The sequence below is a fragment of the Amblyomma maculatum genome, chromosome 8 (genome assembly GCF_055883805.1).
Source record: "Amblyomma maculatum isolate TAMU_Amacu chromosome 8, ASM5588380v1, whole genome shotgun sequence".
In the NCBI taxonomy this organism is placed as follows: domain Eukaryota; kingdom Metazoa; phylum Arthropoda; class Arachnida; order Ixodida; family Ixodidae; genus Amblyomma; species Amblyomma maculatum.
This window is the reverse complement of record NC_139351.1, coordinates 128,957,516-128,969,529: the sequence shown is the minus strand read 5'-3', so window position 1 is coordinate 128,969,529 and position 12,014 is coordinate 128,957,516. Positions and strand designations below refer to the sequence as shown.

General features: G+C 48.5%; 1 protein-coding gene across 4 annotated transcripts in view; it reads right to left on the bottom strand.

Moving 5' to 3' along the window:
• Positions 1 to 12,014, bottom strand: part of LOC146182547 (kelch-like ECH-associated protein 1) — an 81,914-nt gene that overhangs the window by 20,093 nt on the left and 49,807 nt on the right. For all 4 annotated transcript variants that reach the window (XM_084577674.1, XM_084577670.1, XM_084577672.1 and 1 more), the window contains one exon: positions 394 to 599. In XM_084577674.1, the coding sequence (XP_084433800.1) occupies positions 394 to 599 (206 nt within the window). The remainder of the gene's footprint in view (positions 1 to 393; positions 600 to 12,014) is intronic.

Below are 12,014 nucleotides of genomic sequence, written 5' to 3'. Positions count from 1 at the left end.
CACCACCCCGGCGGGGCAAACCCCACAAACCAAACCTTTTTCACAATAATAAATAATAATTGGTTCACGGGAAAGGAAAGGCGCAGTATCTGTCACACTTGTTTCTGTGGACACCTGAACCGCGCCGTAAGGGACGGGAGGAAGGTGGGAGTGAAAGTGGAAAGAGGGCTACGGAGTAATTTCGACCAACTGGGGATCTTTAACGTGAGCTGATATCGCACAGTACACAGACGCCTCTTCGTTTCGCCTCCATCGAACAAACCAAACCTTTTTCGTGTTGAGGAGCGGCTGAATGACGTCAGGACCGCTTGATGCCCAGCAATGCATATGTGCTGGAGCCTGGAGCCCGCCAGGACTACATTAGGGGCGTCGAACTAAGAACTTGTTACTTGCCTGCTCCGCTGCGGGGCACCTTGAGCGGCGCAACGATGTCCCACCGATCCTCCTCGGGGCAGTAGCGCTCGACGAGGCCGAACTTGGTGGCGCTATCACAGCCGCCCACGGCGTACAACCGCCGACGCACCACCGCCGCGCCCAAGCCGTAGCGAGCCAGCGAGAGGCCCGCCACACTCGTCCACTCGTCCGTCGCTGGGTCGTACCTGCGACGCAGATCCGTTATCATGACCGCGGACTGTTCATTCCCCATCTTATGCAGCTCCCAGATCATACGGGCAAGTCAATGGCGTTGCCTTAGTGAAAAAAATATTGAGTCTCAATAACCTCCATACAGATTTCTCATACTAAACTCATACAAATGTCATACAATCTTATATTTCTCATGCGTTAAATGATCATCATCATCATCATCAGCCTGATTATACCCACTGCAGGGCGAAGGCCTCTCCCATATTTCTCCACTTAGCCCGGTTCTGTGCTAGCTGCATCCACTTGACCCCTGCGAACTTCTTAATCTCATCCGCCCACCTAGCTTTCTGCCGCCCCTTGCTACGCTTTCCTTCCCTTGGAATCCAGTTTGTTACTCTCAGCGACCATCGGTTATCCTCTCTTCGCACTACATGTCTTGCCCATGTCCATTTCTTCTTCTTAATTTCTACTAGAATGTCGGTAACTTGAGTTATTTCTCTGACCCACTCTGCACGCTTTCTATCTCTTAATGTTACCCCTACCATTTTTCGTTCCATAGCCCTCTGGGGTTGTCCTCAACTTAAGTAGAACTCTCTTGGTTAGCCTCCACGTTTCAGCCTCATAGGTGAGTACAGGCAAGATGCAACTGTTGTATACTTTCCTCTTGAGCGATACCGGTAAGCTGCTAGTCATAATCTGCGAGTGCTTGACAAATGCGCTCCATCCCAATCTTATTCTTCTTATTTCCTTTTCGTGGTCCGGATCTGCGGTTACTACCTGTCCCAAGTAGACATATTCGCCTACTACTTCCTGTATTTCGCTACCTAATGTAAACTGCTGTTCCTTCCCGAGGCTGTTGAACATTACCTTAGTCTTCTGCATATTGATTTTCAAGCCTACCTTTCTACTTTTCCTGTCTAGGTCATCAATCATTATTTGCAGTTCATCCCCCGAGTTGCTTAGCAAGGCAATGTCATCAGCAAATCGCAGATTACTGAGGTATTCTCCATCTACCCTTATCCCTAACTGCTCCCATTCCAAGTCTCTGAATACTTCCTCTAAACAAGCTGTGAATAGTACTGGGGAGATTGTGTCTCCTTGCCTAACACCTTTCTTTATGGGAATTTTGTTACTTTCTTTATGCAGAAATATGGTTGCTGTGCAGCCACTATATATATCTTCCAGCACTTTCACGTACGGCTCGTCTACCCCCTGATTTCGCAATGCCTGCATCACCGCCGAGGTTTCAACTGAGTCAAATGCTTTTTCGTAATCAATGAATGCTATGTATAAGGGCTGGTTATATTCCGAGCATTTTTCTATCACCTGATTGATGGTATGGCTATGATCGATACTAGAGTACCGTTTCCGAAACCCTGCTTGATCCTTTGCTTGATTGTAGTCTAAGGCTGTCCTGATTCTATTAGCGATTACCTTAGTAAATACCTTATACGTAACAGACAGTAAGCTGATTGGTCTGTAATTTTTAAGGTCCTTAGAGTCCCCTTTCTTGTGAATGAGGATAATGTTTGCATTTTTCCATGGTTCCGGTACCGTCGATGACACCAGGCACTGCGTATACAGGCCAGTTTTTCTAGCACGATATCCCCCCCGTCCTTCAGCAAATCTGTAGTTATCTGATCCTCTCCAGCTGATTTCCCCCTTTTCATAGTTTCTAGTGCTTTCTGGACCTCGTCCTTCGTCACTGGTGGAACGTCTGACTGTTTTTCCCTACCGCCAATCTCATTACGGTCCTGACTACTTTGGCTACTGTAGAGATCTGTATAGAACTTCTCGGCTACTTTGACTATCTTTTCCATATTAGTGATGACGTTGCCCGCCTTGTCCCTTACCGCATACATCTGGTTTTTGCCCATGCCCAATTTCTTCTTTACCGCTATAAGGCTTCCCCCGTTCTTTACAGCATGCTCAATTTTCTCCATGTTATACTTCCTTATATCGGCCACCTTGCGCTTATTGATTAGCTTTGATATCTCGGCCAATTCGATCTGGTCTGTTGGATTGGAAGTTTTCATACTCTGGCGTTTCTTAATCAAATCTCTCGTCTCCTTAGACAGCTTACCGGTATCCTCTCTAACTATCCTACCGCCTACTTCTACCTCGCACTCAGTAATGGAAATTATTGTTCCTTGCCTCTAGGGTAATGTCGCCATCCTCTTTTAGAGCTGAATACCTATTCTGTAGCGAGATCCTGAACTCTTCTGCCCTCTCCCTCACCGCTAATTCGTTGATGGGTTTCTTTCTCACTAATCTGTTGCGTTCCTTCTTCAGATTTAGGCTAATTCGGGACCTCACCATCCTGTGGTCACTGCATCGCACTTTCCCGATTACCTCTACATATTGATTAATGGCGGGGGTTGAACACATTATGAAGTCGATTTCGTTTTTAGTCTCCCCGTTAGGACTTTTCCATGTCCATTTCCGGTTCTTCCGTTTGCTGAAGAAGGTATTCATGATTCTTGAGTTATTGCGCTCTGCAAACTCAACTAGGAACTCCCCCCTGCTATTCCTAGAACCAATGCCATAGTCACCTACTGCCTGGTCTCCTGCCTGTTTTTTCCCTACCTTGGCACTGAAGTCGCCCATTAGTACAGTATACTGAGTCTTTACTTTTCGCATTGCCGATTCTACATCTTCATAGAAGCTTTCAACTGCCTGGTCATCATAACTACATGTAGGTGCATAGGCTTGTACAACCTTCAGTTTATACCGCTTATTAAGCCTAATTACGATGCCTGCAGCCCTCTCATTAATACTATAGAATTCATCTATATTACACGCTATATACTTATTGACAAGGAAACCTACTCCTAGTTGTCGCCTCTCTGGTAAACCTCGATAACACAGTACATGCCCATCCTTCAGTATAGTATATGCCTCATTCGGCCTCCTAACCTCACTAAGCCCTATGACATCCCAATTCATGCCCTCTAGTTCCTCTAACAGCACTGCTAAACTAGCTTCACTAGCTAGGGTTCTAGCATTAAACGTTGCCAGGGTCAGTTTCCAATGGCGGCCTGTCCAGCGGAGCCAGGCTTTCTTAGCACCCCCTGCTGCGTCACAGGTCTGACCGCCGCCGTGGTCAGTTGTTCCGCAGCCGCCGGTGACTGAGGGCTGGGGTTTTATGGAGCTTATCATAGGAGGTTGCGGCCAATTACTGCACCAGGGTGGCCAACTCCTGTTCTGGTGAGGGAGTGCGTTGCCGGAGGTGTTCACCGGCATCAGGTCGCACCCCAAACCTGTTTATGCAATTCCATCGACACGCGGTTTGTTTTTTTCATCCGGTGGAGAATTGCGCGGCACCGGGATTTGAGCCCCGGTCCTCTTGCATGCGAAGCGGATGTTCTACCGCTACGCCACCGCTGCACCGTTAAATGATATTTTGAATGAAATACGAGATTTTTATGAGTTTAGAATGAGTTCATTATTGAAAGCATTGCCATTCCGCACGGCTGCTGCTGCCAACAAACGGGTTTTAGGACCATGTCAAGCTGTTTCCGCAGCTTTTTTCCTCGAACTTGTCCGTTCTCAACTATATTTTGCAAACGGAAAATAAAGCACTTACTTACTCACTTACAACCCATGTATGAGATTTTTATGGTAATAATGGGGCGAGAATGCGCACGCGCGGAGAGTTGCGATGAATAGGCGAGGGTTGCGATAATCACTCTGGGCATGCGCACTCGCGCCCCGTAATTACCCTATTACCCTAACCAATAGGGTCCCCCTATTCTAAAGCTCTCCAGTGTGTGTATTTCTAGCGGCGACCAGAGCCTTTTCAAATAGTCAAGCGATGTCATGGCGAAAAAAAATGGCAGTGGCTTAGCTTGGTTATGCCTGGTAATTGCGAAATCAATAGCTATGGCTACGCCTAGGTTCAGCTGGTGCTGTAGCTGGTTGTGGTGCTTGTGGTTATGCTTATGGTTATGCAGTGATTCACTCTGGTCATCGGCACATGATTCAACTATTGTTTATTGCGGGGTGCTACCTGTTTGTTCTATGTATAACTAGTAGCGAGGCAAGGAGTGCCGTGGCTGCAACGATATACTTCGTTGTGGATGAGATTAAGGCAGAATGTACAACTGCCGCTCCGGCACCGGCTGCAACCGGCATTCTTTACGCCAGCAGAAATGAAAGCATCCCTGGAGACTGCGTTGGTTCCACCTGCCGCTAGGCCACCTCCTATAGTATCGAACGTTGCACCCCCGGCTGCAGCTGCGGTAGGAGTGGGAGTTAGGCCGCGGTTGGTAGCTACCGCCTCGCGAGTTGACAGCGCGAGTTGGGGGCCTTGTTTTTGCCGCAGATGGGATGACGTCACTACTGCTGTAGCGCTCCCTCACGGAGGGAGCGGGAGTTAGGCCGCGGTTGGTAGCTACCGCCTCGCAAGTTGACGGCGCGAGTTGGGGCCCCTGTTTTTGCGGCAGATGGGATGACGTCACTCCGGCTGTAGCGCTCCCTCACGGAGGGAGCGGGAGTTAGGCTGCGTTTTGCATGACCCCCGAGATGACCTCCGCGCGCACGTTTCTCTCCGGCCGTTCCAATCGGCCGGAGAGAGCGTAAGTTGGAAAAGGGGCGTAGCAGCGTCTTTCGCCGCACCGCGGCGCTCGCCACCTATGCATCAAGTGTTCTGCCGCAGCTTGGCGCAAACTATGAAACACGAGTTTTCTCAGCTTGCGCTCGTACCACAGTCGAGCTGCCAGCTTTAAAATGCCACGGGCAAGACGGCAGCCAACAATTTCGCTATCGTTAAAATACAAATAATATAAGGCCCACGTGCGCAAAGTTAGGCAGAGACTACCCGAAGCTGCATGCCTGCCCGAAGCATGCATGCGTGCTCTGGCGCTCTCTGCTGCGGTCCCGCGTCTTTACTCTTTTTTTTTGTCAGTGTGTATATACACGCCGTACATTTGCGAGTTCATTAACTCGCTAAATACAGTATTTACGAGTGCGGCGACTTGCATAAACATCCATCGCACGAATGCAGTTCTCTAAATGGTTCCGCCACAGCCACATGATTTTTGCTTACTTAGATGCATGTCGCGATAGCTCTTTTTTTTTTTCTCGCACGGTTTTAAAGCAGCCTTGGAAGATCGTAAGCACGCAAGTTCGATAGAGTCCTTACGGAAAACGATTTATGCGTGCTTTTATAATATGCCTTATGGCAAGCTTGCGTAATAAAAAAAAAGTTCGATAAAGGTGAAGGGTAATCGGGGCCCGTTCAGGCACCTCTGCCGTCATATGAGTATATGCGAGGTTTTCGGAAATGATCCCGTTAAAAACGGATGAGCTTATACGATCGAAAGTGAGGAGAAGATAATCACGCGAATTTCAGCTTATTTCTTGTTTTCACTTGTTTGTATATGCTACAGACTGGGTGCAGTGCTTTTATTTTTTATTTTTACTCCTATGCCAATACATGCAGAGGGCCAAGCAGAGCAAATGGGTTAGTTCAAACGAATTATGATGACTATAGAATGACACTATCATACACGCCTGCCACACTAGTTAGCAATTTTTCATTAACTTTCAATGATATGCGAAACTTATCAGAACATTATTGGCACTAAACATCCGCCGGTTGTAATGATACTAGCCACTTTCTGAACAAAATTACGAGGCAGACACTGTGAGCAATTTAAAAAAGACGTACATGTTCCTTTATTTGCAAAACTCATGAGGTGGACAAAGAGAAAAACAATATGGGCAAGCACAATCAAGTACACACAAACATTTCGTTATTTACCAAGTTCAATCACCACATGATGACTACTTGCGTAGTTTTCTATTCGCAAAGATAAAACTCGCCAGACTAAACACGCAGCTCTTATCTTGCTCAGCAGGTTTTTTTTTTTTTTTCCGGTAAGCTGCTTGATCAATTACTATTCTTCCTGCGTTGATTAGCTGTGGCCTAAGCAACGTTTTTAAGATTATCTTCGTTGTTTCAGTGGCGTGGTCATCTCTTGGTGCACAAAGCTAGAAGAGAGCACCTCTCGAAGTAAGCAACATAAGCTAGCGACATGTACGCTACACATGGAATGTAGCGATCTACGCTCCACTGGAATTTGTTATATTTGCAAGCAAGCGCAGAAGCCTCAGGATTAAAAATGGGGAGGAAAACGAATGTCTCATCAGTTCACCAAACTGCAACAAGACCTTGCTGCTGAGAAACATGCATGCCTTTGACCACTCGAGCACACGCTCGTAACGTTGGTCGACTGCCGGCTTCACGAGTGACCGTTAGGCACTCAAAGACTACCACCTACACGAAGTAGTCTTGACGAGTAACTGTTTGACAAGCAAAGAAAACTATCTACTCGAGCACAATGCGTAAATTCTAAGTAGAACGGAACGCATTATGTGAACACAGCAAGAACATCAACACTCCGCTCGGTAGCAAACACAACACTTAAATTGTGAAACATTTTGGACACACCTTGCGGTCAGTCTTTGCTGAAAAACCAGCTAAAAATGAAAGGCTACGTGGCACGCTCGTAACAAATTTTTCGTCAATGTACACGCGCTAAGGTGTCTAACGATGCATCGACGCATAGGCGCGCACTGCCGCCTGGTGGCGCCTGGAGGAACTGACGAACTTACAACATTTGGCTGGGGCGCGCGCCGATTGGAACGGCCGGAGAGAAACGCGCGCGAGGGTGATCTCGGAGGCCATGCATTTGGTAGCTACCGCCTCGCGAGTTGACGGCGAGAGTTGGGGCCCCTGTTTTTGCACAGCTGTGCTTGACGGCGCGCCAAAGGTCACGCTACAGGTCAATATGGTAGCTAGCGCTTCGCTACGTGTAGGGCTGAAAAGTGAAAGTAGTATTGCTTTCGCAATAAAAGTAGTCAACTGGTGCTGACAACGTGCACTAGTTTGTGTGCACGAGCGCTTTCGTCAGACAGGATCAATCAAATTTTGAAACAAAACCATAGAATAAATTTTGTTACAGGCACGATAAGATGAAGAGAAAGCCCAATCCCTAATTTTAACTAATTAATGGACGCGCGCTAAACCATGCAGCAACGCTGAATACACACTGAGGCGAGGAACCCTGCACGCAAGAGTCACTCGGGTTAAACTGGTAAAATGGGTATATGGAACGCGGGCGTATGATGCCGCTCGCTCTGAAATAGCGTCTGAGCATGCGCACGGCGAAGTCTATGCGTTATTTCTTAGATGAAGGTGCCCAAAGCATGGAGATGCGAACTCAATGCTACCGCCCCGTTTCAAGAAACACTCATGAGGCTTATCACGATAAACGTTGAAAAATGTGACATACATGACGCTCAAAGGGAATATATGCGACTTGTAATGCTCCAAGACGTCATGACTGGTCATGATGACATTCGATTGGCCGGCGTCTAAACCATGGCAAGCCGGCGTCCCATAAAAGCCCCTTCACGTACGCTATATTGAGCAAGTTAGAAGTAGCTCATATTCTACAATAGTGGTTGCCCCTGACTGGACTAGAATACAGAAGAAGTCGTGGACGTGACGGCTATTATTGCATTTCAAGACTTCATACAGCATTTTTGGTCGCAACTTCCAGGTGACCGTCAAGAGTGAAATTGCTATGCCTAACATCATTCAAAAAGCGAAAAACTCGTGCACCTGTGTGTTACACATAATTATACGATCATAGCGCACAAATAAAAGCAAACAAGGGCAGACAGAAAAGACACTGTCTTCTCTGTTTGCCCATGATATTTTTGTGCGCCGCAACCATAAAGAAAATGCCTACGCCGGGCCCAGGCTATGCAGATGCTGCGGGTCAAGTAAGAGACTTGTCACAGAGCCAGCAGTTAAAAAATCATAGTCACTGAAGGCGGGGTCACGGGCAAAAGCAGAAAACCCAGAAATTCAGCTAACGACTGAGAGATGGGAGGCAGCTTTATCCGGCAAAAGCATCAGGGGGCCAGGAACACCTCGAGAGAGCACCGAAGAATACAGGGGCTCTGCACAAATAAATCCCGCTCGCAAACTGTCAATCAAAACATTTTCACCATCACCACAGCTGCTCACGAATGTTTGCGGAACGCGAGAGTCAATGCCTAATCGCTGAACAGCTGTAATCATGCAACCGCGAATCAAAGGGTAAGTTTTGGACCTCCTCGCGTGACCTCTGAGCAGCGAGAAGATTCGATTTTCCTGTGATTTCGATATTCTGAAAACTTTTGTGGGCAAACGTAATATTATACTTATAACGCTCCGTTTGCGTGTGCTCGCGGATACGACGACTGATGATGCTGGCGTGACGTCGGGCGCTCTGGCAAGCGCGTTTGCTCACGGGCCACGGCGGGGCATTAGCAGGTTTTCCTTGGCTTAGTCACGCACAGTGTGACTTGCGCAGCCGCCGGAGAGCTAAGAAAAATAAAGCGGAGGCTGCCGGCACAGCAACGCGAGCAAAATAATAATAATAATAATAATAATAATAATAATAATAATAATAATAATAATAATAATAATAATAATAATAATAATAATAATAATAATAGGTTCACAGGAAGGGAAAGACGCTGTATCTGTCACGCTTGTTTCTGTGGACACCTGAGCCGTGCCGTAAGGGAAGGGAGAAAAATGGGAGTGAAAGTGGAAAGGGAGAAAGTGGAGCCGCAGTGGAGGGCTGCGGAGTAATTTCTACCACCTGGGGATCTTTAACGCGCGCTGACCGCGCAGCACACGATCGCCTGTTCGTTTCGCTTTGAAAACAAAATCATTCCGCGTTCGAAAACGCGTCGTCACTGAGCTGCTCGGCACGCAGCGACCAGAGCTAATCAGGTGCTCTAATCTGAACAAACAAGCCTAAAATTTTCGTTGCGTGTTTCATCTGTGTATTGATGGGAAGCCATTATTGTATATCAATCATCACGTGATATTCGCCTACAAGCCGCGAAATAATTTTGAATTTCTTCTCATTCTGTTTTGGCGCCGGTTTCACCAACCGAAGGATGGCTGTGGCGTCAAAAGTCAGTATGGATCACGTGAAGATGTCTCCGGAGTAATTTCGACCACCTGGAGATTTTTAGCGTGCACTTACAGCACACGGACGCCACTTCGTTTCGCCTCAGCCGGCGGCTGCGTTTCGATGGAGGTGAAACGAAGTGGCGTCCGTGTCATCGTTTATATAGATCCTTAAACGTTGGTCCGTGTGCTGTGCGATGTCGTTGTGTTGTTGTGGATGTAGGAAGAGGGCAAAGAAAATGCACGGGCCTGTTCTGTTGTTGTTGTGACTGAATGAAGAAGGAAAAGAAAATGCACGCGCTTAATTGCTACTGGCTCTGTAGCTGAGCCACCTCCACTGCCTATAATAATAATAATTGGTTCACAGGAAGGGAAATGCACAGTATCTGTCACACTTGTTTCTGTAGATACCCGAACCGCGCCGTAGCGGAAGGGAGGAAGGTGGGATTGAAAATGGAAAGAGAGAAAGAGGAGCAGTAGTTGAGGGCTACTGAGAAATTTCGATCACCTGGGGATCTTTAACGTGCGCTGACATCGCACAGCACACGGACGCCTCTTCGTTTCGCCCCCTCCGCGAACGCGTTGCTTCACGCAAGCGGACGCATGGTGCATCGGCTCCGTGATTTTTCGCTTGTGATCGTGGCACAGCAACTCGACCCTTGAAGAAATCAGAGCGACTGCATCACGCAAGTGACCCGACATCTGGAGCCACCAGTTCTATCCAGGTGGGCCCCAATTTCACCGATTAGGGGCTGAGTTTCACCCGTGCATCGCGGCTATGATCCGTTCAAAATGTCATGGTCCACCATTTCGACGGTCCAAGATACTGGTTCTTCAGTCTCACAGCCCCTTGAGAATGAGAACCTTTTCAAACTTGTACAAAGCCGCTTCCAGTCCAGAAGCGGACGCAAGATGGCGGCCGACACGTCCACGGCTTCCCAACCTCAAGCCAACAAGGACGCTGGCGCGCAGCCCCACGCCCGTCCTGTCCAAACTGCTGTCCAACCGAAAATTGCAGCAGGCATGCAATGGCGTCCACGACCCATGCCACACCCACACCCCCAAGACGTGGTAATCCTCAAGCCCCGCGTCACGGCGAACTTGCGGAGTGTGTTCCAACATGCGAACTGGGAGTGGCGCTCACCGCCTACCTTGGCAAGCAGGCGGGAGCCACTCTCAATATCATCTCGGCATGGGCCAAAATCTTGTAGTGGGAACCAAGGACCCACCCACAGCGGACCGCCTAATTCGCGACTTCAACTTGGATACCGACAAGGGACCCCTCCCTATGCGTGGACATTTGAAACAGACCGGCGAAATCTGCCGAGGTGTGATCTCTGTGGCCAACCAGGAGCACCCTGAAACCAGGAGCACCCAGAACAACACCCTGAAAGAGAAAGTGCAGTGGCGAGCTCGCAGAAGCACGCAAGTTGGGAAAGACGAACGTCGCGGTTCTCACTTTTGTGGGGAAGGTGGTGCCGCGTTTTGTGCATTACAATTCGGAACTGGCTGTCGTGCGTGAATACAAGCGTACTGTGCCGGCGTGTGGGAGGTGCGGTACTATCGGGCACCGGGCAGACACGTGTCCTGCCCCGAACCCCTCAAAGTGCGGCCTGTGTGGTCAATGTGTGGAGCTTACTCCAGAAGGTCCAGCTCCACATGAATGTAAACCATCGTGTGTAATCTGCGGCTTGGCCCACCCCACGGGCTCACAGGATTGCACGGCAAAATTTCCAAGACTTCGGACGCCCAGAAACAAGCCTCGGCAACGTGGCGTCTTGAAAACGGACACACCTGGCAAAAAGCAAGGTCACGCCACTCGCGGAGCCAATGACAGCGCGGAACGCGGCAACCGCAAGGTATATAGGTATATATACAACGGTAGCGAAGGCTGGGCCCAAAAACGGTCTAGCGCGACAGCAGCACAGCCACTTTGGGGGGGGGGGGGGGGGGGCGAAACACTTAGATAATGAAATTCAAAAGCACAAATAAAAACGCTATAAAACAACATAAAGAAATAAATATTTTAATGCCACGTTTTATAAAATAGGTAAACTATTTTAGCAAAACATTACTCCGCATTTTTAATTTTTTGCAACGTTCTTGTTACGCCCCCTGTTGATGAGTGTGCGGTGCATTTGCAGCTTGACTTTACAGGCCTTGTTTCGGCACCCAGACGCGGGAGCTCACGAAGCGGTTTCTTATCGCCAGTCTCGAAATGCCCCTTTTGCGAAGTTTTCGTCGTCCTTGCGCGTCGCGTCTCTGTCAGTTCAGTTCAGTTCAGGCGTTCAGTCGTGTCCGACTCTTCGTGACCCTATGGACCATGTCACGCCACGCTTTCCGGTCTCTCACTATCTTCTTAGCATCACATAGCTTCATCTGCAATGCCTCGAGAATGCCATCTAACCATCGCGTTCGCTGCCTACCCCTTCTCCGGCAACCCTCAACC